We start from the raw sequence: 25948 nt of genomic DNA on the forward strand, positions 1-25948 counted from the left end.
GTGGGACAGTTTTATAGGCCGGGCCACTCCGGACGTGGCAATACGAAATATGTGTTCTTTTAATGTATTTTTTTGTTTTTTTTTCATAATATTTATTTGTGGGTACTATATATATATATATATATATATATATATATATATATATATATATATATATTTTGTGATTTTTAAAACTTTTTTTTCACTTTTTTAAAAACTTTTTTTTACTTAATCCTACTATGAGGCTTTCAGTTTCTGCGGTCTAATCGCTGCTATAAGGCATAGCAATGCAGGAGCAGCCCACAATAAAATATTTACAAAACATAACATACAATAGACATCAGATACATATACATATATATTTATTGTCTTCCAACATTGATATATTCAGCATATAAATAATCTAAATAATAAATCTACAATAGAAGTTTGTGCTTTGTTTATCCTTTAACTAGCAAATCCGCTCTGTGCATCGTAGTTTTTATGTTTTTAATTATGTTAGATACATGTGATTGTATTTTAATATGCATGTTTTGTTCTTTTTTTTTTTTATTCTTTATGAAATTGGTGGGACAGTCGGTGGACACATGGATTGAGATGCCTTAATATTTGGATGATGACCATATAAAAGTATTATAAGACATTGATATGTTACATTTGGTTTCCCTCCTTTGGCCTCCTGACTATCTCATTATATTTTCTATTTTTTCATTTTTTTGAAAAAATTGGTTGATTATTTTTGTGCTACTAAATCAGTGGGATGAGGTTCTCGCCGCCCTTTAGAGTCCTGTGTATAAATTCTCCCATAGATCCATTGCCGAGGGATTACATCTAGTAATAATTGTAAATGCCAATGCGCTATTTACCGGCGTCACCTAGGTGATCCGATCGGGTCGCTGTCACGTGATGCGGTTGGCAGGTGACGTGTGCGCGTGATGTCACTGGGCGTGTCCTCTTTGCCATCATGTGACAGGGGCTCATCCGGGATGCGGTGTGCCTGCGCTCTTGTGATGCGACTTCGACGAGACTTGCGATCCAGCGGGGAACCTTGATGATTGATGCAGCTGGATGACGTATGTATGACTTGGATAAGATAGGAGGTATTTTATTGGTAGTACAAGGTGCGTCACACTGTATCGAGACCATGGATAGGACTTTGATCTGTTTGGCGCTTTTATTGGGAATGAACCCTATTGGCTCTGCGACTGTGACACCTTAGGATAATCTACATAGGACTCTATGGATTGGCTGATGATCCCTATGGAAACTACGATGCACAGAGCGGATTTGCTAGTTAAAGGATAAACAAAGCACAAACTTCTATTGTAGATTTATTATTTAGATTATTTATATGCTGAATATATCAATGTTGGAAGCAATAAATATATATGTATCTGATGTCTATTATATGTTATGTTTTGTAAATATTTTATTGTGGGCTGTGACTTGATGATAATTGGTGCACTGTGTGGCATTCACACTATTTAAGCCAGTCCTATACACTGTTTTGTATGCTTGAAAAAGACCAGTTTATGGTCGAAACGTTGCTTCACTATGGCTGAATACATTTTTCTTCTTGAAATTACTACACCCGAGTGGAGCACTGTTCATCTGCTATTTGATTACTTGGACTATCCAGGAAGGTTCCCTGGACTTGGAACGGGTGCCCCAATAAGTGAGTGCTGTCAGCCTCGTTTTTTATTATGCTATGTACCGTTATATGATGCACTGCATATGTCGTGAGATTTCTGTGTTTGCCCTGTAACATGAAGCTATGTCAGTAGTGTTCCCATATATATAGTGTATGTTTCCTATTGTAATGTTTGCAATGTTTATCTATAATGCCTTGTTATCCCTGTTATGTGGGGAGTTTTCCCTTTATCTACTGTTGCTAGTTCAGGGACAGTAAGCAGTTAATGTTGGGGGCTGGACCTGCAGCAGCAGTGAGGATACAAGAAGCAGCAGGTTTTCCCTCCAGAGCTGCCTGGGACTTCCGACAGAGCAGATCCTGAGGAACACAGGGCATTGCCAGGTCAGGTCTCCAAGGCAGGAGGGAACTGCTGCTCTCAATTACGGACTGAACACTCAGAGTGAGACTTGCAATACAGGCCTTAGGATTGCCAGAAAGGCACCCACTTCTGTAGGGCTATGCCCGGCGTGTGGAATTCCTCTGGACTTGGACTGCTGCAATAGCTGTGGGTGTAGTTGGAGAGCGGAACAGGGAAAGAATAGGAAAACCAGTATTGTACTCTTGCCCTTACTTCATTCCACTATTGTTCAATAAAAGTTATTTTCCCCGTTGGAGTACAGCGTGTCCCTGGATCATCTATCATCTGGACTGCTGTGGCACAAGGAGAGAAGGTAACTGCACCAGGGGAAAAGAGGCTATCCATCCCATATTAGATGTACAAGGGGCTGGGGTGTATATAGACTATGTTTAGTGGGTGAGCTTGGTCCTGACTACCAAAGCGGGTCTCCCCTTGTGGTACAAAGGAACAGATGAAACTATGTACACATGGACATAATGACTATGTACACATGGACATAATGACTGTATACAAATGTGGCATAGGCATCCAGATATAATATATATATATTATAATATAAAGGAACTGCTAAACCAAAATTTGACAAAAGAACTAATAATGCCTGCTTGCCCAATCACCATGAGATGTGAAAGTTGCATTCTTAGCTACAAGGTCAACTCTTCCTAAAGAAAGTCTGAGAAGAGCCACACGACCACTTGACTTTAAGTAACAAGTTTCAGAGAAAGCTACTTAGCATTTGAAGTGATAAAAGAGGTGAATTCACAGGACATTAATACAGCACAAAGGGACTGCAGGGCTTACCTGTCCAGGCATCTGAACTAGTGCACTCCCAGGATGCAGCAAGTCCATGTGATAAAGATGGCGGCAATACAGGTGCAAAATACTGATGAGACAACCATTCACAAACTACCAACTCATGGAGTGGGTGATTGCTTAGTATATAATTGCACAAAAGAGGCTTGTATAGGGTGCTGATCACACACAAGTAATGCACAGTATCTAGTTTATAGCCTATTAGTGACGCCCATAGTATTAGATCAGGCAGGCTGCCAAGCACTATCTAGATGCATCCCATGAGGGCAGACACCCTAGCTTACAAGGCCAAAAGTACTGGGCCTGGCTGCGCCCTGAAAAAATGAAGTGCAACAAACATATATATAAATAGCAAGCAGGAGGGTGGCAATCATAAGAAGATGGGAGGTGCCGGACCAAGACCAGCGACACCCATCAGACTGGACTGCCCCGCAGGTGAGTATACTAAAACTTATTTTTCAGTTCTTCCAGGTCGGATTGGGGGCTTATATATAGCATCATAGAATGCTGTATATAAGCCCCGAAAGGTGATGGTTGTATCTCATATCGGCCTAAACTGCTGACAGTTTCCCTTTAAAGGATGAAATCCAGAAAATATTGTGCACAGTCCAAGGAACACATAGTACATAATTGTGGGTCACATGCTGACAATTTTATCACAATATTGAAGTACTGGACATTTTGAATATACAAAGCTATGTTCTGCCATTATTTTTATTATTTAATTACCTGCAGGCCATCCATAGACTTTAAATGTCTTGCGCGGTCCGAGTTCTGCTCTGTAGTGACATTCGAAAATGTCACTGCATTGTAGTGTAGCTGCTCACAATTGTTCATGTGTGGGAGAAGTGAAGCAGCTGAACTTCCCATAGCTAAGGCAGGAACGATTTTTTGCCGTGTCTGCCATCACGATCGCTGTATACACAATGCTGAACTAGTGCTGTGTATACAGCAAATAGTAAGCACTAACAGAGCTGGACGTTTCCTGAACTAGTTACATTTATTTTATTTATTTTTTATTATTTTTTGTAATCTTACGTTTTATTTGTCATTTACACTATGTGAGTACTACTGTTTAGAGTTACTTGATAGGGACCTTTAAGTGTTTCTTGCTGTTGGCAGGAAGAATAACCTTTCTTTCCCCTTTCAAGCCCTTTAATTATTTTCAAAGAACAAATATATGTGCAGCCACATCAAAGATCATTTAAACCTATAAAGAGGGCACTACAAATAAATGCTCAGCCATCAAAATATATAATATAATAAAATCATAAATTCCAAACCAAACACTACACCCACACCAATATGTTATAGGGGTGCCAGGATATATGGTGGTTCAGTGCATATAACACGAGAAAAGCCAAAAACGGAACAATAAAGCACCAAAAGAACCAAATAGTCATAGAAAATCTTTATTAATAAAAAAAAGGGTAACAGATAATCATAAAAACACAGGGAATGACAAGAACACATCACAAAAAGGTGGCAGGGTGGGCACCAATAGGTAAACAAATGCCAGTGAATAGATGTTAGTGAGCATGGACAAGCGTACACATGTAACCATGGGCAAAATAGGGCTGAAACGTATATCTATAGATTACTACACCGTGTACCAAGGTAAGTATGCCCACAGGTCATAGGCAAAGAAATGCCAAGTAATAGACAAAGTGCGCAGCCATGAAAGACAAAGGAGTATCACAGTTTACCTGCAGTGCCACGATGCCACCCACCCCAACGCGCGTTTCGGCTCCGTGCCTTCTTCCGGGGGTCCCCTCTCTGTATATTTGCCCTATGATTGGGCCTATGTTATTGATTTTAGATGTATCAATAAAGAATTGTATTTTATCTTTTCAATTGATTGGTGTTTTTTATACTCCATGTTCTCTAGTTGTTTATATATCTTGGGAGTTTAACACCCACGGTCTTTTTTGACCGCATACATGTATTTACGTAGGGAGCAGGGATTTAGTCCCTCTCGGCCTGGAAATTTTGTTATATTTGTTTTGATTTTCGTTCTAATCTTACCTTGGTACACGGTGTAGTAATCTATAGATATACGTTTCAGCCCTATTTTGCCCATGGTTACATGTGTACGCTTGTCCATGCTCACTAACATCTATTCACTGGCATTTGTTTACCTATTGGTGCCCACCCTGCCACCTTTTTGTGATATGTTCTTGTCATTCCCTGTGTTTTTATGATTATCTGTTACCCTTTTTTTATTAATAAAGATTTTCTATGACTATTTGATTCTTTTGGTGCTATATAATATAATAGACCGAAAAGAAGATGGACTCCAAAAGCTAAAAATTACAGTTTATTAAAGAACCATTAAAACAATACAATACACAGGTAAATTATATAATAAAGAAAGAAAAATTATAATAAATAGTGGAAAAGCGACACTAGTGCCGCATACACATGTATCCTGCTCTAAAGATATAGTAAAGGGAAGGGAAATATACCATAACTCAATACAATAAATATTCCAATGGTATTATAAAGTGTAAATCGTGACTCACAGCCAATAACCTGTCAGTTAATAAGGTAATGGTTCACATATAAGAAGCAGGTATAAAGAACAAGGCATGTGATCAAGAAAACTTTAAATAATAAAAGTGCCAAATGCAGGTTGGGTATGGCAGAAAAGCCCTATATGTGAGACCTAATTGTCATATTTGTATGCAAATATACTGGCGACAATAGCGTGATAGTTCACACATGGGGAGCAGGTACAAGGGGACAATAGGTGTGCATATGAGTCACAGGAGAAAATAAAGTGCCTCATGCATATTTTGAAAGCAAGTCATAGTATCAGTGTGTAAGTATAATAGGGAAAAATCCCAAGCACATGCATAAATCAAGCTACAATGTACTTACAAATAAGAGGGTATATGCACACGTAGAGTCACACCTTGTAGACGTATGCGGGAAAGAGGAGCCCCGACGCGCGTTTCGCAGATATTGCTTCCTCGGGGGGCATGTTCTTCATAAAAAAATCCTCAAAAAGCTAATGTCCACACAGCAATGGTTCATCTTCAGAGAGCAAAATCATACAACTGAGGTTTCTGAAAGACTCAGGAATTACAGACATAATCATTTAAAAGAACTCTTTATTTTTATAATTCGTCTTGAAGCAAAGAACTGTAAAAGCAACTATATAAGAGCTCTCTGTGTAATTATAGTTGTATTTAGGTTAACATAACCTAAGTCAAATGTTTTAGTGTTGTCATGTACAAACTCTTAAAGCTTCTGTCACTCACTTTCAACTCTGGATGCAAAATGAGCACAACTTTAATAGAAAAAGAGAGAAAATAAGATTCCAAACCATCACAAAAAATAGGAGTATCATTGTAAAGATCTAACAAATAAAGTTGCACTTTGTAGCGCTATAGCATGTAAACATGAAATATACGACATATGAATTGCATTACTGCTCTAGAAAATAGGAAAAATGAAGATGCTTAGCACATAATTTGGCCAATTCATGCATGCCCAGCAGCCAATGACAAGGCGATCTCCATTTGCTGGGGACCTACCCTGATGTGGATCCTCTCCTAGGCTGAATTTATATAGGTTGGTAGGATCCTGCTGTAATTAAAACCAACACGGGATAATGGGTAGAGTGCACAGTCATAAAGTCTATATATTAATAGCAAAAGACTGATCATGTTTTCTGTTGGGAAGTGAAGGTCAGTCTTTTGTTATTCATTGTAACGATCTAAACATTTTCTTTTTTCAGTCTATTCTGCTTCCTTAACCTCTTTCTTAACCTCTTTAATTCCGAGGTCAGATACCGCGCTTTGATGCAGGGCTCCGCATCAAAGCCGGGACATGTCAGCTGTTTTGAACAGCTGACATGTGCCCGCAATAGCGGCGGGTGAAATCGCGATTCACCCGCCGCTATTAACTAGTTAAATGCCGCAGTCAAACGCAGACAGCGGCATTTAACTGGCGCTTCCGGCCGGGCGGCTGGAAATTAGCGTATCTCTGACCCCTGACCCCTGTCACATGATCGGGGGTCAGCGATGCTTCTGCATTGTAACCATAGAGGTCATTGAGACCTCTATGGTTCATGATCACCGGCAGCTGTGAGCGCCACCCTGTGGTCGGCGCTCACAGCACACCTGCATTTCTGCTGCATAGCAGCGATCTTATGATCGCTGCTATGTAGCAGAGCCGATCGCGTTGTGCCAGCTTCTAGCCTCCTATGGAGGCTATTGAAGCATGGCAAAAGTAAAAAAAAAAAAAAGTAAAAAAAAAATGTGAAAAAATAAAAAAAATATAAAAGTTTAAATCACCCCCCTTTCGCCCCAATCCAAATAAATCAATAAAAAAAATCAAACCTACACATATCGCCGCATTCAGAATCGCCAGATCTATCAATAAAGAAAAAGCATTAACCTGTTCGCTAAACGGTGTAGCGAGAAAAAAATTCGAAATGCCAGAATTACGTTTTTTTGGTCCCCACGACATTGCATTAAAATGCAATAACGGGCGATCAAAAGAACGTATCTGCACCAAAATGGTATCATTAAAAATGCCAGCTTGGCACGCAAAAAATAAGCCCTCAACCGACCCCAGATCATGAAAAATGGAGACGCTACGGGTATCGGAAAATGGCGCATTATTTTATTTTTTTTTAGCAAAGTTTGGAATTTTTTTTCACCACTTAGATAAAAAATAACCTAGACATGTTAGGTGTCTATGCACTCGTACTGACCTGGAGAATCATAATGGCAGGTCAGTTTTAGCATTTAGTGAACCTAGCAAAAAAGCCAAACAAAAAACAAGTGTGGGGCTGCACTTTTTTTGCAATTTCACCGCACTTGGAATTTTTTTCCCGTTTTCTAGTACAAGACATGGTAAAACCAATGATGTCGTTCAAAAGTACAACTCGTCCCTCAAAAAATAAGCCCTCACATTGCCAAATTGACGGAAAAATAAAAAAGTTATGGCTCTGGGAAGGAGGGGAGCGAAAAACGAACACGGAAAAATGGAAAATCCCAAGGTCATGATGGGGTTAAAGTGTAACTGCATTGTGCCAAAACGTTTGACATGTCAGAAGTGAGGGAACTTAAAACATTGGGTGGCTCTTTAGTTGTACCTATCATGGTGGAGTCTCCCCATCCTGACTGCCATATCCCCTGATGAGTCCAGGAGGGATGGAATGCTTTGGGAGGCGGTCCCTATTTGGATTTGGCATGTTTTTTATCCCTGATATGGGTGCATTTGTCCCGACGTTTGGTGCGCACAGCTCTATATGGGGTTCTTCAACAGAAGCCTGAGGTTCTATCATCTACCAGACTTGGGTGAGATTGTTTCAATTATCATTACTTGGATCTCTATTTTTGGGGGGCACAAGTAGTTGTGGGTCACTGGTACTGACATGTTGTTCTGCCTTGGATGCCTCAATCTGTCTCTGTCACTACATTGCCAGTGGTACTGGTATTGGTAGTTTTGTATAGACATTTTGACTCCTAATTGTGCAGGTGTTGATGCTGCTGAAAGGTCCCTATTTCTATGTTTGTTGTGTCAACATTTTAAGATTATTAATAAATGTTATGTTTTAAGTTACCTTTTTTGCTACTATTAATTAATCCATTAAGGGATCAAAACCTCAGTGTTTCTTTGGGAATGCCCCTTATTGCTTTTTTGTAATGTTAGAAGTGACACCTCACTAACATGAAGAAACAGAAGTACCTTTCTTAAGCACTGCAACACAAAAAGACAAACTCACTAGAAAGTCTATTAATTTTACTCACATATTTAGTGCCATTCATTCCACAGTATTTTACCATCATTATCATCACTGTCCACATTGGGGCTCACAGTATAAATTTCCTATCAGTATGTTTTTAGAGTGTGGGAGGGAACCCATGTAATCATGGGAAGAACACAAAAATACCTTGCAAATGCATTCCTTGGAGGGCCCCAGCATTCCAAGGCTATTGTGCTATCTTCTGAGCCACCATGCAGCCATGTTGTTTATGGACTTATCTACATTTTCAGAGAGCAGACTCAACTAAATGCTTCTGCCACATAGTTTTAGCAATCAATGAAGTTCTCCGTACCTAGAATTCCATGGATTAAAAATGTCACTGTGACATATCTAATGTTGTGAAGATCAATTACCCTTTCAATTTAGGGTAGATAAGGAATGCACACCAAAGACTCAGTCTTGAATGTGTTTCCAAACTGTTCCTGGGCTGAGATAATTTTAAAAATGTTTTTCTGCTATGTGCTAAGTAATGGCCGTGTCTGACCATGTAGGGTTGTTCCTGTTCATGGTTGGCACATACCACAGCCCCTAGAGAGGGAAGCATAAGCCACTTATGATAAGTGAGTACACAGAAGAAACAGCAGAGGATCACAGCTGTCAGTTTTTAAGGTAACACATTTCTCTGTTTATCACAGGAGTCAGTATTCTTGCAGAATACTCCAGGCCTGTGAGCTCAGCATAATTCAAGTGAGTGACATATAAGCTAAGAAGCTGCTGGAGCTCCTACATTACTGATTTCATTTATGATGAGCTCAGAGTGATGGAAACACGGCAGTAACACTCACTATTGCAATAAAACAGTCAGGAAAATGTGTTACCACAGAAATCAGCAGCTGCGAGCTCCTGCTGTTTTGTCTGTGTACTTGCTTATCATAAGTGACTTATGCTTTCTCCCGTGGCCAGAAGATGTGGTATGAACAGACCATGTCACTGCACAGTCAGACACAGCCATTACACAATACATAGCAGGGGCACAATTATAAGATTATCTCAGAACAAGAATTTTTTTAACACATACAGTTGTAGAACTAACTGATTGCAATGTTCTTTGTTCAGCGGACAATGCTAAGTTTTGTTCAGTTTTATATTTCATTTGGGTATGAAACTCAGTCAGCACTCTAGGGACTGTGATACACATGTCAGTGATTGCCATCCTCTACAGCTTATTAAAGAATAAAATGGAACTTGCATAATATATTTTAGTATAACTTGCAATCCTTAAAGGGTTTGCATCAAGATCATTATTTAGGAGCACACGGCTCCTTTTCTTACTGGCTGCCTACTTGATATAATAGAACAGAAGAAAACGGAGTTCATGTCCAAAAAGTTACATAATATTTTATTAAATTACAGACGTATCAATAATTACCAACAACATATAACAATACACATAGATAAAAATCAAGATAGTTAAAGATGGAAGGTAGCACAGACAAAAAACGGTGCAGCACTCAGGCTGATGCCCTATACATAAAAAATCATAGTGCAGAGTCTAGCGCAGGTATTAAACCGGGGGGGCATATGGAATGGTATATAAGAGTCTCATGAGCCCTGTACACTGGCTCGTTTCTCACTACTAAGGCCATAAATCCCCACCCCGGATTCTTACCCACACGCTGGCACCAGGACCGGACCACACCGTTGCCCCAACGCGCGTTTCGCGTTGGCTTCATCAGGGGGCGGTGTAGTCTTAGCTGATTGACACAATGGTCTTAAAGAACCATAGGCTCAAACTGTGTGTTCTCTGTTACTCTGTTACTTTTAGCAGAGGCAGTTTTGCCTTTGCAGCATTGGAAGACTGCAGCCACACTGACCAGTTTCTGAGCAGCACTTAAAAGTTCTATAGAAAAGAGCTTATAAGTGCTGCTCTCCAAGACTGGGAGACCGGTCACCTATGATAGACTAAGACAGTGGTAAGTAATCTAGGCAACAGTCAGTAAACAATAAAATTAAATATCTGAGGATTTTAAATAAAATAAACTTCAAAGGTTTTTTTTACAATCATTTTGCAATTTTACCCATTTATAATTTTGAGAAAACCCCTTTAAGGATTTATTTTAAAACTTATTTCATATTACATGAGAAATTCTCAGACTAAGCATGCACTAGAATAAAGCACTAAGAATTGCATAATACAGTAAGCAAGTGCCAGGCTATTTTTTTCCTCTGTAATATTCTATAATTCTTTTTATTCAGGTCTAAAAGAAAATGTCTGGACCATTCTGAATATTTCAATGTATGCTTTTTACTTGATTAAGATTTCAACTATTGCTACCAATTAGATAGATACAGATTATAATCTCCTTATTGCTCTAAAAAATATCTTCTATGGCTTTAGGAAAGAATTGTGCAATGGCACGATCAAAGCAGTCGATACAGCGCAGAACTCCGTGACTTCAAAAACCAGGTTCTCAAGATGTTGGAGAACATAGAGAAGGAGAAGGATACAGTAAGGAATGAGATGGAAAACACAAATGTACGTGTTGACAGGCTCGAAAGAGAGGTAGACTACTTGGAGACTCAGAACCCCGCTCCATCTTGTGTAGAAATAAATGAAAAATTGACAGAGCTTCACCTTGAGAAAAAAAAGAAGAAGGAAAAATATGAAAAGCTAACAGGTAAGAGTTTTCCTTGCAGAATTTTGGTGCAATGTTTGTATATATTTACTGCAAAAAGGAAACCATGACCTTGAAAAAAGTGGCAATGGCTGCCCACTGATATCTAACCCGATCTTCAAGGATATAATAGTAGTTATGTTTCATCTACTATAATCATGCTTACGTGGCAATCAACCATACTTAACCCCTTAAGGACCAAGCCACTTTCTAGGTTAATAACCAGGCCTTAATTTTGAAATCTGACCATTGTCACTTTATGTGGTGATTCTTCAACGAATCTCGGTGACTGTCAGACTGTTTTTTTCATGACATATTGTACTTTGCGATAACTGTAAAATTTATTTGATATGACTTGCATTTATTTGTGAAAAAAATTGAAATCTGGCAAAAATTTGGAAAATTTCACAATTTTCGAATTTTTTAATTTTTATCCCCCTAAATCCAAGCGTTATATCACACAAAATAGTTAATAAATAACATTTCCCGCTTGTCTACTTTACATCAGCACAACTTTTGAAACATATTTTTTTTTAATTAGGAAGCTATAAGGGTGCGTGTCCACTGTCCGGATTACATCCAGATTAGCTGCGGATTGAATGCTGCGTACAATCGCAGCGTTCAACCCGCAGCGTCCAGATGTTACAGCATAGTGGAGGGGATTTTATGAAATCCTGTCTCCATTATGCGTGCGAACACACATCCAGCGGCCCTGCGTTTACAGACACGCGGTGCGTCTTTTTAGAACACAGCACGTCTGTTTACCTTGTGGCGACGCTCCGTCGCCGCAAGGTAAATAACAGGGCCCTATGTATGGGGTGCGGAGATTCCGGATGTGTGCAATGAACACATCCGGAATCACCGAGCGTACAGAAGGGGGAGGCGCTTTGGGCGGAACGGGTTTTCCGCTCCTTCCAGGGCGCCGTGAATCCGGACAGTGGACACGCACCCTTAGGGTTAAAAGTTAACCAGCAATTTCTCATTTTTCCAACAAAATTTACAAAACCATTTTTTTAGGGACCACCTCATATTTGAAGTAACTTTGGGGGCCTATATGACAGAAAAACCCCAGAAATGACAACATTCTAAAAACTTTTTTATTTTCTCAAGGGTATCAGGAGAAAATGAACCACAATATTTGTTGTGCAATTTCTCCTGAGCATGCCGATACCCCATGTGTGGAGGAAGACCACTCTTTAGGCGCACGGCAGGGCTCAGAAGGGATAGAGCACCACATGAGGTTTTGAATGTAAAATTGTCTGGAATCGAGAGAGGACGCCATGTCGCATTTGGAGAGCCCCTATTGTGCCTAGACAGTGGAACCCCCCCACAAGTGACCCCATTTTGGAAACTAGACCCCTCAAGGGACTCATCTAGATGTTTGGTGAGCACCTTCAACCCCAAGGTGCTTCACATAAGTTTATAATGTAGAGCCATGAAAATTGAAAATCAAATTTTTTCCACAGAAATCATCTTTAAGCACAAATGTTTTTTATTTTATCAAGGGTAACGGGAGAAAATGGACCCCAATTTTGTTTGTGTAATTTCTCCTGAGTGTGCCAATACATCATGTATGGGTGAAAACTACTTTTGAGACACAGTGCAAAACTCAAAAGGGAAGGAGCATCATATTATAGTGCAGATTTTACTATTATGGTTTGAGGGTGCCATGACCCACTGGGAGAGCCCCTGAGGTGGCAGAACAGTATAACGCCCCATAAGTGACCCCATTTTAAAAAACTACACCTCTCAATTAATTAATCTAGGGGTGCAGTGATCATTTTGACACCATGGTTGGGTCACAGAAAAATTATTTTATACCATTGGGCAGTGAAGAAAAAATAATTACATTTGTACCACAAAAATCTTGTTTTAGCCCCAGATTTTATATTTTCACACAAGAAGTGGGTAAATGGGCACCAGAATTTGTCCCACAATTTCTTCTGAATATAGAAATACACCATATGTGGCTGTACTGTACTACTTAGCCATATGGAGAGTCTCGATAGGGATGGAGTGCTATTTGCAGAGCGCAGAGTTTCCTAGAATAGTTTGTGGACTCAATATACAGAGCCCCCTAAGTGCTAGAGAGCAGAATCCCCCTCAAGTAATCCCATTTTGGAAATTATACCCTTGCCAAATGTGAAAGCTAAAGGTGATTTATGCACACTGGAGCTCAGAAGGAAGAGGGGCATTTGGATTTGGTAGCGCAGAATTTATTTTTGGAGGCAATTACCCATTTTGTTTTTCCATAGCCTTTGTGCTACCAGTAATGTGGAAGTCCCCTATATTTCCGTTAACAGATGACGGACCTGAGTGAGGGCTTGCTTTTTTGTGGATTGAGTTGAAGCTTTTATTGGATACATTTTTCATAACATTTATATGGCACTCTACGCTGAGCACTTACTTTGGGGTTTCCATCTAAATCTTCGAGTGACGTGACAGATGAAACCCCCGAGGAATCCTTTCACTATAATAAGGCAGCAGAGTTACTCTGGACTTCATCTGGCCTCTGTTCAGCATTGTCCTTCCTTTCAGAGGTGCACAAAACTATGGTGGACCGCGTTTTTATGCCCGCCTAAAAAAAAGACAGACACCGCCGGATCACAGGTCCTTTGGCGTTCACAGTGCCTCCATCTGCCTCATTATAGGGAATCTTCCACCGGGGATTCTGTCATTGGACGTTAAGGGGTTAATTCACAGTTAGTGATGAGCGAATATACTCCTTGCTTGGGTTTTCCCGAGCATGCTCGGGTGCGCTCTGAGTATTTGTGAGTGCTCAGAGATTTAGTGTTTGTCAAGGAAGACGCAGCTGCATGATTTATGGCTGCCAGCCAGCCTGAGTACATGTGGGGGTTGCCTGGTTGCTAGAGAATCCCCACATATGTTCAAGCTGTCTTACAGCCGCAAATCATGCAGCTGCGTCAACAAAAACTAAATCTCCGAGCATTCACAAATACTCGGAGACCACTCGAGCATGTTCTGGAAAACCCGACCAACGAGTATACTCGCTCATCACTATTCACAGTCACTTCAATTTGTGAAGAGTCTCCTAATTTCCAAATACCAATGATACTATACTGAATTTTGCTATTAATTTGTATTTTTTAACACTCTGGTCCCTAGACTTCAAAGTATTTGTACAAGAAATCTGACATAATGCACTTTAAAAAGTAATAATAATTTAGCATAATGCTAAGTTCCGCAACTATTTTGTAACTTTTGACATTTTTACAGCAGTTGCAGCCACTCTGCCAAAATGGGCAGAGTTAATGTGGGACAAGAGGCTGGCAATGCAAGCTCCTTAAATTCATGATGAGCTGTGATGTGTCTTATGCCACAAATCTTGCTCCCGTCACATACTGGAGAAAGATTTGTAGTGAGACATGCAGAGGTGCCTGTCACTTTTGTAACACACCTGACTCATTAAAAAGAGGTCATATATATACAGTGGTGCTCAAATGTTTACATACCCCTTTCAGAATTTTTTTTATTGACCTTTTTTTCAGAGAATATGAATGATAACACCAAAACTTTTTCTCCACTCATGGTTAGTGGTTGGGTGAAGCCATTTATTGTCAAACTACTGTGTTTTCTCTTTTTAAATCATAATGACAACCCAAAGCATCCAAATGACCTTGATCAAAAGTTCACATACCCCATTTCTTAATACCGTGTATTGCCACCTCTAACATCAATGACAGCTTGAAGTCTTTTGTGGTAGTTGTGGAAGAGGTTCTTTATTTTCTCAGATGGTAAAGCTGCCCCCTCTCCTTGGCAGAAAGCCACCAGTTACTGTAAATTCCTGGATGGTTTAGCATGAACTGCATGCTTGAGAGCTCCCCAGAGTGGATCAATGATATGGAGGTCAGGAGAGATGGCCACTCCAGGACCTTCACTTTGTTCTGCTGTAGCCAATGACAGGTCGACTTGGCCTTGTGTTTTAACGTCCAAGTACATCACATGCACAACTTCCAGGCTTATGAGTGCAAATTTGCCTCCAGTATTTGCTGATAATGTGCTGCATTCATCTTTCCTTCAACTTTGGCTAATTTTCTTGTGCCTTTGTAGCTCACACATCCCCAAAATCAACGATCTACCTCCATTCTTTACAGTAAGAATGGTGTTCCTTTCATAATAGGCCTTGTTGCCTTCTCTCCAAATGTAACGTTTATGGTTGTGGCCAAAAAGTTAAATTTTGGTTTCATCACTCCAAATTACCTTGTTCCAGAAGGTTTAAGGCTTGTTTCTGTGCTGTTTTGCATATTGTAGGCAAGATACTTTGTGGCATTTGTGCGGTAATGGCTTTCTTCTGGCGACTCGATCATGCAGCCCATTTTTTTTTCATGTGCCTCCTTATTGTGCATCTTGAAACAGCCACACCGCTAGTTTTCAGAGAATATTGTATTTCAGCTGATGTTATTTGTGGGTTTTTCTTTGCATTCCGAACAATTTTCCTGGCAGTTGTGGAGAACATTTTTGTTGGTCTACCTGATCGTGGTTTTGTTTTTACAGAGGCCCTCATTTTCCATTTGTTAATCACAGTTTGAACACTGCTGACAGGCATTATCAATTCCTTGAATATCTTTTTGTATCCCTTTCCCATTTTATACAGTTCAACTACCTTTTCCTGTAGATCTGTTGACAATTCTTTTGCTTTCCCCTTCACTCACAATCGAGAAACATCAGTGGCTGGATGAAAGATGCAAGAGTCTGTCTGGATTCCCAGAAACTCACTCAGTTTTTATGCACACCCACTGATTACAAGCAAACAGGTCACAGGTGAGGATGTTACCTTTAGTAGCCATTCAAACCCATTTATGTTAACTTCAACTTCTGTGCATGTTATCAGGCCAAAATCACCAGGGTATGTGAACTTTTGATCAGGGTCCTTTGGATATTTTGGGCTGTCATTATGATTTAAAAAGAGAAAAACAGTAGTTTGACAATAAATGGCTTCACCCAACCACTAACCATGAGTGGAGAAAAAGTTTTGGTGTTATCATTCATATTCTCTGAAAAAAAGGCCAAGAAAACAAAAATTCTGCCAAGGGTATGTAATCTTTTGAGCACAATTGTATAGTACATATAATATACCGTACTTGTGTTTGCAAATGTATTATATACTATATATGTGCCACCCAAACTAAACCCATACCCTTGAGCAAGGGAGGAATGAGGGTAACGAACAAAAAAAAAAGAGCTGCATCATTCATGCAAATAACTAAACTTCCCTTCCTCTTTTGCAAATGATTTTTATTTTTAAAGTGTTTAGTTGGAAACTTGTGTTGTTTTTTTTGATAGGGATGTATATAGCTAGAATTTTACAGGATAAAACATGAGACATTTTATAATGTAGCATAGACAGTAGAGATGAGCAATTTGATTTGCGCTGCCCTGATACCAGTCTGTCACAATGCATGCAATGACATTGCATGAGGCCTAGTGTGACTAGTCCTTACGTGATATCCTGTTATTGCTGGGCCTAGCAAGCTTCAGAGGCACTGAGGATTTCAAACTGGAAATGTTTGAAAAATGAAGAATAGCTGCCATGAAGAACCAGAATGGACTCGGGGCCAGTGCAACACAAGTAAAATTGTTCATCTTTAATAGACAAGATGAGGCAGTTAAAAAAAAACACCTTACCTATGGATAATCTGCAGCGATAGAAAACTATTGAAAAATATCATAGTCCCCTTTCTCTCGCTATAGATGGGTCCTCAAAAGATAACTGTTGATGGAAACTGAGACATGTAACTAACCACAACTAATCTGAAGCGTTCAGAATTCTCTGCTACACTAGTGTTTCTGTGCAAAGAAAGATGCAATGGCAGATGCACCCTGAATACATGCATAATCTATAGCTCAGATACTGCTACTAGTGCACAAAAATATGCAAAGATTATCAAAAAGTGGCTTCTCGGCTACCAGTTTGGGATCACTTAGAAACGAGTTTATTAAAAAGAATGACTTGGTAGGCAATTTGTATAATATTCTTGGCACTCTTCTGAGGTTATTTAAGGTACCAAGGACCTATCTTACATGGACTTTCTCAGTAGGATCAACCTCCAAAGCCATCTATATGGGCATGTAGGTCATAAGAGGCTGAAAAAAATGATACATTGTTATCTGTAATCTAAGGTACATTTCCATGATCAGGAAATTCTGTGTTCTAATCAGGCAGGTAATTCCTCATGTGTTCACTGAACAATGCTGAGTTATCACATCCATTACATTTCTATTGTGGAAATTTCTGTGGTATAAACTAGTGTCTCCACAACAGAAATTAACATGCTGTGGCTGGTAAACGCGGGTGCGTTTACGCAGCATCAAATAGATGCACAGTGGGCATGGGATTTCTATAAATCCCATCCACTGTGCTTGTAAACTAGAAAGCAGGATTTTGAATGCAGCGCATGTGCACTGCGTCCAAAACGCTGCTATTCTTGATTGTGAGCATGTATCCTTTTTTCAAGAGAAATCCAAGTTTTCTTATATGTAAATGAGCTGTTCAGGTCTAAGGGTACTGTCACACAGTGGCACTTTGGTCGCTACAATGGCACGATCCGTGACGTTCCAGCGATATAGTTACGATATCGCTGTGTCTGACACGCTACTGCGATCAGGGACCCCGCTGAGAATCGTACGTCGTAGCAGATCGTTTGAAACTTTATTTCGTCGTCTAGTGTCCCGCTGTGGCGGCATGATCGCAGCGTGTAACAAAGGTGTGCACGATATTCCCAATGTCCCGTATGACTTCTACATCGCAACTACGTCATGAAATTATCGCTCCAGCGCTGTGCATTGCAAAGTGTGACCGCAGTCTACGACGCTGGAGCGATAATCAAGCGACGCTGCAACATCACGGATCGTGCCGTCGGAGCGATCAAAGTGCCACTGTGTGACAGTACCCTAAGGGCTGAAAACTGATCTGCATGACAATCTGCCTCCAGAGATTATTTTACATGAAGAGTAGTTCACAGTGAGATGTGTAATGGCCGTTCTCTGCTCTCCTGATCTCACTGCAGAGCTGTGTGTAATACTGACACATCTGCAGGTTCCTCTCAATGCTTCAGCTTCCATCTCATAGGCAGCTAGTGTTGCAATACAGCAGAGCTGCAGCTGCTAACGTGTTTGTTATGAGACAAGTTCAGTTCTGCTGTTTTGTGTTAGTTACGAGTTTCACCCTAGTAATTCCCCCTTTCATATAAAATAATCTCTGGAGGCAGATTTTCAGGGAGACCAATGACCGGCCCATGGTCCTGAACAGCTCATTTGGAAATAAGAAAAACATGGAATTTTTCTGGAATAAGATATCATATCATATATATCATGGTATCATTTTATTCAGCTTCCTATAAACTACATGCCCATATAGACGGTTTAGGAGGATTGATCCTACTGACAGATTCCCTTTAAAGGTGGTATGTTTTCAAACCCAAACAACTTTTGTAATTAGCTTTATTACACAATATCCTACACTACTCTCTATCCTGGTAATCCCTAAATGTGTTCTTTTTCTGCACTTCCTGTGACTTTCTTGTGAGAGGAGTCTCAAATGAGACATTACAAAAGGCTGGTGCTGCACTTAATTTTTCACAGCGTCTCTCACCCCTTCTGGAACAAAACATCATCAGGGGGCCACACTGCAATTACTTACTACAGTTTCTTGCCTCACTGCCCTCGGAAAACATCACAGGAAGTGCAGTAACATATTTAGGGATTAAAAGATAGGAAAAAGTGTAGGGTATTTTATAACAAAGGTAATTACAAAAGTGATTAGGGTGTAAAAATGGAAATTTAGAAAGGACATTTTAGCTTCTGGGCCCCAGTGATTAGCAGTCTGCCCTGCATGGTGAGTGGTGATACTAGTCTGCCCACTGTATGGTGAGCAGTAACTGCACCAGCAGCTGAAAGAAGAAAAATATTTTATTTTCTCCATGTAGCCACTGTCCTAGTAAGCCTGCCAGGCAAGATTTGAATGCTATTTACCTGTAGATTACCAATAGCGTTTCTCGAGGTGACAGGTTTCCTTAAGAATCACTGGGTGCACTACCTGCATGTGGTAGAAACAAAGAGTACACTTCTATGAATTCACCTATTGCTATTACTACATGTGTACTGTAAATTCACAGGGGTTAGTGGAACCTACCTCTCATGTTATAATAGGTTGTCCAAAGGCTGAGGTTGCAGAGACTGAGGAAACCGATGTGATGCAGAGTCCTCCCATCATCCGGAAGTCATGTAAGTGGGTTCCATTAACCCCATTTCACTTTTCTTGTAAAATTTCCTTTTCAAATTTGTTTCAAATTTCATAGGAAAAAGTATAGCTTAAAATATTTTGGTTTTGCAGAGAAAAGCGATGCCCCTGCATGTGACAGGGGCTCATTATATTTTCGCTGCTCCCGTGAGTATTCAGTTCTCTTTTTTTTTTTTAAATCTGCCCTATGGTTCCAGGAATATGGGCCTTTTACTTCGCGCTAAACTCACAGCCTATATGTACGCCCCCGGGGATTTGTTAGAGCCACTCCTCATTGTAAAGATCAGAAAAAGTAGCACTAAATGAAAAATGGCAATACCTCTGAAACCATATGGCAAATTCACAGAAAAACCAGAATACTCATGGAAGCAGTGAGAATAAAGTAAGAACAAAGCTGGACTCTTTTGACCTGGTGACTGGTGCTTTCTAAGTCTCAATAATGTACCGTAATTAATATTTATTCTTAAATCTATATGTTTTCAGTATGTAAAAACTGAAGCAATTCAGCATTTTGCTGAGACTAAAATATCCTACGGTTTTATTTGCAAAGCTCAAATGCAGATCTGTGATTTTCCATGGTTACAGACTACAACCTCGCTGTGTAGTCTGATCTTGCAGGAATTCTTGGTGACTAATGTTTTTTTTGCTGATTTTACTTTATAAACTTGCTTGTTTTGTTGTTGTTTTTGTTTTTACTCCTATAACCTCTTTACTTATGTAGATTGCAGTGACACTATTTCTCAAGTGAATGCCATGAAAATACTCAAGCGATTTGGGGGCAGCGCTGGCCTCTGGACAAAGGACCCAGTTGGAAATTCCGAGAAGGTCTATGTCTTTGATGGAGCAGGCAATGATACTGTGTTTGTATTCTCCCGCATGAAGGAATTCACTCTTACATCGTCAACGCGTAAAGTCCCTCGGATCAAGCTACCTTATCCATGGATTGGTACAGGACACATTGTTTATGGGGGAAATTTGTACTATATACGGCAAGATGAGGAATTCCAGGTTATAAAATTCAACCTGACTGCCAGAACGGTGGTTGACAGCGCAGTTCTGCCCATTGAAGATCAAGTACCAGTATACGGACTGTCCAAATTTAACTACATAGATATAGTGGCCGATGAAGAAGGTCTCTGGGTCATCTATGCCACCAAAGAGAATGAAAAGAACATCTGCTTAGCCAAACTAGATCCAGCCAACCTTGGCATTGAGCAGATGTGGGATACTCCATGCCCAATAGAAAATGCAGAAAGTGCTTTTGTGGTGTGCGGCACTCTATATGTAGTATACAACACTAAGCTCCCGAGCCGCTCTCGTATTCAGTGTGTCTTTGACGTCAGTGGCACCATATCCAGTGAAAATGTTCCAATTGTTTACTTTCCCAAAAGGTATGGATCTCATTCCAGCATGAAATACAACCCCAAGGAAAAACAAATCTATGCCTGGGATGAAGGATATCAAATCTTATATAAACTCAACATGAAGCCTAGGGATGAACTGTATTAGAGTTGATAGTGATCATGATTTCATGTATCAATTTTCATATTAAAGGATTCGATATAATTTGGGTCTTTCACATAATACTCTACACATGGCATTACAACACCTCACTGAGGAAAAGTTCAATTTCTTCCTGATGTCTCATTTGTTTTCTTGCCTGCTTATTCTAACAGTATAATTTCAATTCATACATGCTGAAAAGAAATCAGTCACCACTTCTCCTATCTCAGTGTAATAGTCATATATTTTAATCTAAAAAATTGATTTATCTAAAATAATGTAGATCCAGTGTTCAATATCCGTGGTGATTGTTCTGTATGTCGCCATAGAGTATTGTCTGACTGTTTTGCAATGAGTTCCAGGTAGAGGTTAGCAGATAATTTGAAAAATTAATTTTGCCAAGTTTGGCAAATGTTCACCTCTAATTTGATTTGCATCGAATAAATAGAGAATTTTTTCTATTCCTAGGAGGAAAGAGTTGTGCACTCTGACCTCCTATGGTTCTGCTTGGCTGGCCCCATCTTATATACTGCCTGTGATAACCTCCTGACTGGCTGCACTAGATAACTGCAGGATATCATGGGGAAGTCCAAGAGGTCATGATGAGTGCTAATAGCCTGCCTTCTGAGTCTTTGGCAGAGTATGAAATGGTGTGGGGCATTTTTTGGGGGGCCAATGCTTGCGAATCAAATGGCAGAGTTTTTTAATTTGCCAGGATCTGCAAATTTCAGGAAATTCAACTCTAAGTCGATCCATCGCGGATCCTTCCCTTCGTCTTTAGTTCCAGTCTCACTACTGTATGCTATCTGGAAAATGTTGTAAATAGTGATAATGGTCACATACAGATGTAACAAAGGTTATCATGACACACCACACAGAATATTGATAACAGAAGCCATTGACCAATGTCAAGTTCAATATTGAATTACACTTTTTTGAGCAGTCATGTCCCAGTATTATCTGCGTTAAGGTAAAAATACAGTTTCCTTGCTAGATCTGTATTTTTCATTTCTTGATTTATATTAATAGCAATGAAGCTGTGTTTCTCTTAAGCGGAGCTTCAAACCCCCTGTATTCACATTGAAATAATATATAAGATGCTCGCTACCTTTAACCACCACTAGAGGGAGCATATGAGTTTATTGCATACTAATACTAATATTCGTTGACCTCACTAGCAGATTCCTATAGGGAGTGGAGAGAATGGTATCATTTCAATATATGTCAATGCGTAGCATTTGAAAGTCAGTATCAGATAAACCAGCTCCGACCACTTGAAAGATATTTTAAATAATTAATCTGTTCTTAATTTTAGAACTATACATGGCATGATGTTAAAAGTAGACTCTTATGTTAAAGAATGGTAAATTTAAATGGATATAAACAATATATTTTAATTTAGGCTATGTTTAAGCAATCGTCCATTGGAAATAAATAACGCAGCAATATTAGAATTTCTATATGAACTACAGCAATCATAAGAAATATTCATTTTTGATATGGCTCAATACAGGAGGTTTGTGTGGGTTATAAAAGAGTATCTTGCTAGATTTGGGACATATATACCTTTTTTTACCTTTTGGTCCTAGGTTTTTTATCCCAAGATGACAAGCAGTGAAAAACACGATTTGCAGTGCTATGTGCATGTGATGTACAGTACAGAACAAAAGTTTGGACCCACCTTCTCATTTAAAGATTTTTTTGTATTTTCATGACTGTGAAAATTGTACATTCACACTGAAGGCATCAAAACTACGAATTAACAAATGTGGAATTATATACTTAACAAAAAAGTGTGAAACAACTGAAATTATGTCTTATATTCTAGGTTCTTCAAAGTAGCCACCTTTTGTTTTGATGACTGCTTTGCACACTCTTGGCATTCTCTTGATGAGCTACAAGAGGTAGTCACCGGGAATGGTTTTCACTTCACAGGTGTGCCATGTCAGGTTTAATAAGTGGGATTTCTTGCCTTATAAATGGGGTTGGGACCATCAGTTGTGTTGTGCAGAAGTCTGGTGGATACACAGCTGATAGTCTTACTGAATAGACTGTTAGAATTTGTATTATGGCAAGAAAAAAGCAGCTAAGTAAAGAAAAACGAGTGGCCATCATTACTTTAAGAAATGAAGGTCAATCAGTCCGAAAAATTGGGAAAACTTTGAAAGTGTCCCCAAGTGCAGTGGCAAAAACCATCAAGAAACTGTCTCACATGAGGACCGCCCCAGGAAAGAAAGACCAAGAGTCAGCTCTGCTTCTGAGGATAAGTTTATCCGAGTCACCAGCCTCAGAAATTGCAGGTTAACAGCAGCTCAGATTAGAGACCAGGTCAATGCCACACAGAGTTCTAGCAGCAGACACATCTCTACAACAACTGTTAAGAGGAGACTTTGTGCAGCAGGCCTTCATGGTAAAATAGAGGCTAGGAAACCACTGCTAAGGACAGGCAACAAGCAGAAGAGACATGTTTGGGCTAAAGAACACAAGGAATGGACATTAGACGAGTGGAAATCTGTGCTTTGGTTTGATGAGTCCAAATTTGAGATCTTTGGTTCCAACCACCGTGTCTTTGTGCGACGCAGAAAAGGTGAATGGATGGACTCTACATGCCTGGTTCCCACCGTGAAGCATGGAGGAGGTGGTGTGATGGTGTGGGGGTGCTTTGCTGGTGACACTGTTGGGGATTTATTCAAAACTGAAGGCATACTGAACCAGCATGGCTACCACAACTTCTTGCAGCGGCATGCTATTCCATCCGGTTTGTATTTAGTTGGACCATCATTTATTTTTCAACAGGACAATGACCCCAAACACACCTCCAGGCTGTGTAAGGGCTATGTGATCAAGAAGGAGAGTGATGGGGTGCTACGCCAGATGACCTGGCCTCCACAGTCACCAGACCTGAACCCAATCGAGATGGTTTGGGGTGAGCTGGACCACAGAGTGAAGGCAAAAGGGCCAACAAGTGCTAAGCATCTCTGGGAACTCCTTCAAGATTGTTGGAAGACCATTCCCAGTGACTACCTCTTGGAGCTCATCAAGAGAATGCCAAGATTGTGCAAAGCAGTCATCAAAGCAAAAGGTGGTTACTTTGAAGAACCTAGAACATAAGACATAATTTCAGTTGTTTCACATGACATAATTTCAGTTGTTTCACATTTTTTTGTTAAGTATATAATTCCACATGTGTTAATTCATAGTTTTGATGCCTTTATTGTGAATGTACAATTTTCATAGTCATGAAAATACAGAAAAATCTTTAAATGAGAAGGTGTGTCCAAACTTTTGGTCTGTACTGTATATGCTTCAGTATATTTGTGGCCACCTAGTGGTTCTGCTGTGGATTGCAGCATGTGAAGGGATTGACGGGCATGTAATGACATTATATTAAATTTGTTTGTGAGAAATTAAAGTGCTTAAAGGATCATTCCCATGTTCATAAATTGATATTGTCACTAGTGTTGAGCGATACCGTCCGATACTTGAAAGTATCGGTATCGGAAAGTATCGGCCGATACCGGCAAAGTATCGGATCTAATCCGATACCGATACCCGATACCAATACAAGTCAATGGGACTCAAGTATCGGACGGTATCCCTGATGGTTCCCAGGGTCTGAAGGAGAGGAAACTCTCCTTCAGGCCCTGGGATCCATATTACTGTGTAAAATAAAGAATTAAAATAAAAAATATTGCTATACTCACCTCTCCGACGCAGCCTGCACCTTACCGAGGGAACCGGCAGCCTTCTTTGCTTAAAATACGCGCGTTTACTGCCTTCCGTGACGTCACGGCTTCTGATTGGTCGCCTGTGCCCATGTGATGGCGACGCGACCAATCACAACAAGCCGTGACGTAATTTCAGGTCCTGAATGCCTAATTCTAGGCATTCAGGATTTGAAAATTACATCACGGCTTGTGATTGGTCGCGTGCCGCCCATGTGACCGCGACGCGACCAATCACAACAAGCCGTGACGTAATTTCAGATCCTGAATGCCTAATTCTAGGCATTCAGGATTTGAAAATTACATCACGGCTTGTGATTGGTCGCGTGCCGCCCATGTGACCGCGACGCGACCAATCACAAGCCGTGATGTAATTTTCAAATCCTGAATGCCTAGAATTAGGCATTCAGGACCTGAAATTACGTCATGGCTTGTTGTGATTGGTCGCGTCGCGGTCACATGGGCGGCACGCGACCAATCACAAGCCGTGACGTCACGGAAGGCAGTAAACGCGCGCATTTTAAGCAAAGAAGGCTGCCGGTTCCCTCGGTGAGGTGCAGGCTGCGTCGGAGAGGTGAGTATAGCAATATTTTTTATTTTAATTCTTTATTTTACACATTGCTATTAATCCCGATACCGATTCCCGATATCACAAAAGTATCGGATCTCGGTATCGAAATTCCGATACCCGCAAGTATCGGCCGATACCCGATACTTGCGGTATCGGAATGCTCAACACTAATTGTCACTGCTTGTAAATACAAGCAATTTTGCAATTCACTGCTGTTTAAAACCTCTTAATGACCGCCAATGCGTCTATTTAATGACCTGAGATATCAGAGAATAGCCTCCCCATACAGGTGACAATCCAGCAGCTGTCGGCTGTACTATGTAGCTGACAACTTGCTGCATTAGCCAAGATCAGTGTTGGCACCGTCCATATCCGTCATGAGTGTGGGGGCTTCCGATTTAACCTCATCAGCACCCAGAGGTCACGATTGTGTGGTCCTGATGGTTGTCATGGCAATTCTGGACATATAGTGGCCTTAGAGTCTGCCGGCTATAGCGGCATGTTCAGAAGTTAGCGACATTTAAGTGGTAAAAATACAATTTTCAATTTCTGTTGTGCCACTTTGCATTAATTACTGAAAATCACCTGAAGGGTAAATTAACTACCTGGCAGCAGTTTTTAATATGTCAGGGTGCTGTTTTTAAAATGGTAT

The 25948-nt window shown here is 40.2% G+C and overlaps 1 protein-coding gene across 2 annotated transcripts in view; it reads left to right on the top strand.

The window, feature by feature from the left end:
- Window positions 1–21142, top strand: part of OLFML3 (olfactomedin like 3) — a 33163-nt gene extending 12021 nt beyond the window's left edge. Inside the window, exons 2-4 of one of the 2 annotated variants that reach the window (XM_077294956.1) lie at window positions 10961–11240; window positions 19407–19481; window positions 20219–21142. In XM_077294956.1, coding sequence (XP_077151071.1) covers window positions 10961–11240; window positions 19407–19481; window positions 20219–21006 — 1143 coding nt within the window. In that variant the 3' untranslated portion in view covers window positions 21007–21142. The remainder of the gene's footprint in view (window positions 1–10960; window positions 11241–19406; window positions 19482–20218) is intronic. The other variant, XM_077294957.1, reaches the window with a different exon arrangement.
- The last annotated feature ends 4806 nt before the right edge of the window (window positions 21143–25948 follow it).

Source organism: Ranitomeya variabilis, chromosome 3 (genome assembly GCF_051348905.1).
Source record: "Ranitomeya variabilis isolate aRanVar5 chromosome 3, aRanVar5.hap1, whole genome shotgun sequence".
NCBI lineage: Eukaryota > Metazoa > Chordata > Amphibia > Anura > Dendrobatidae > Ranitomeya > Ranitomeya variabilis.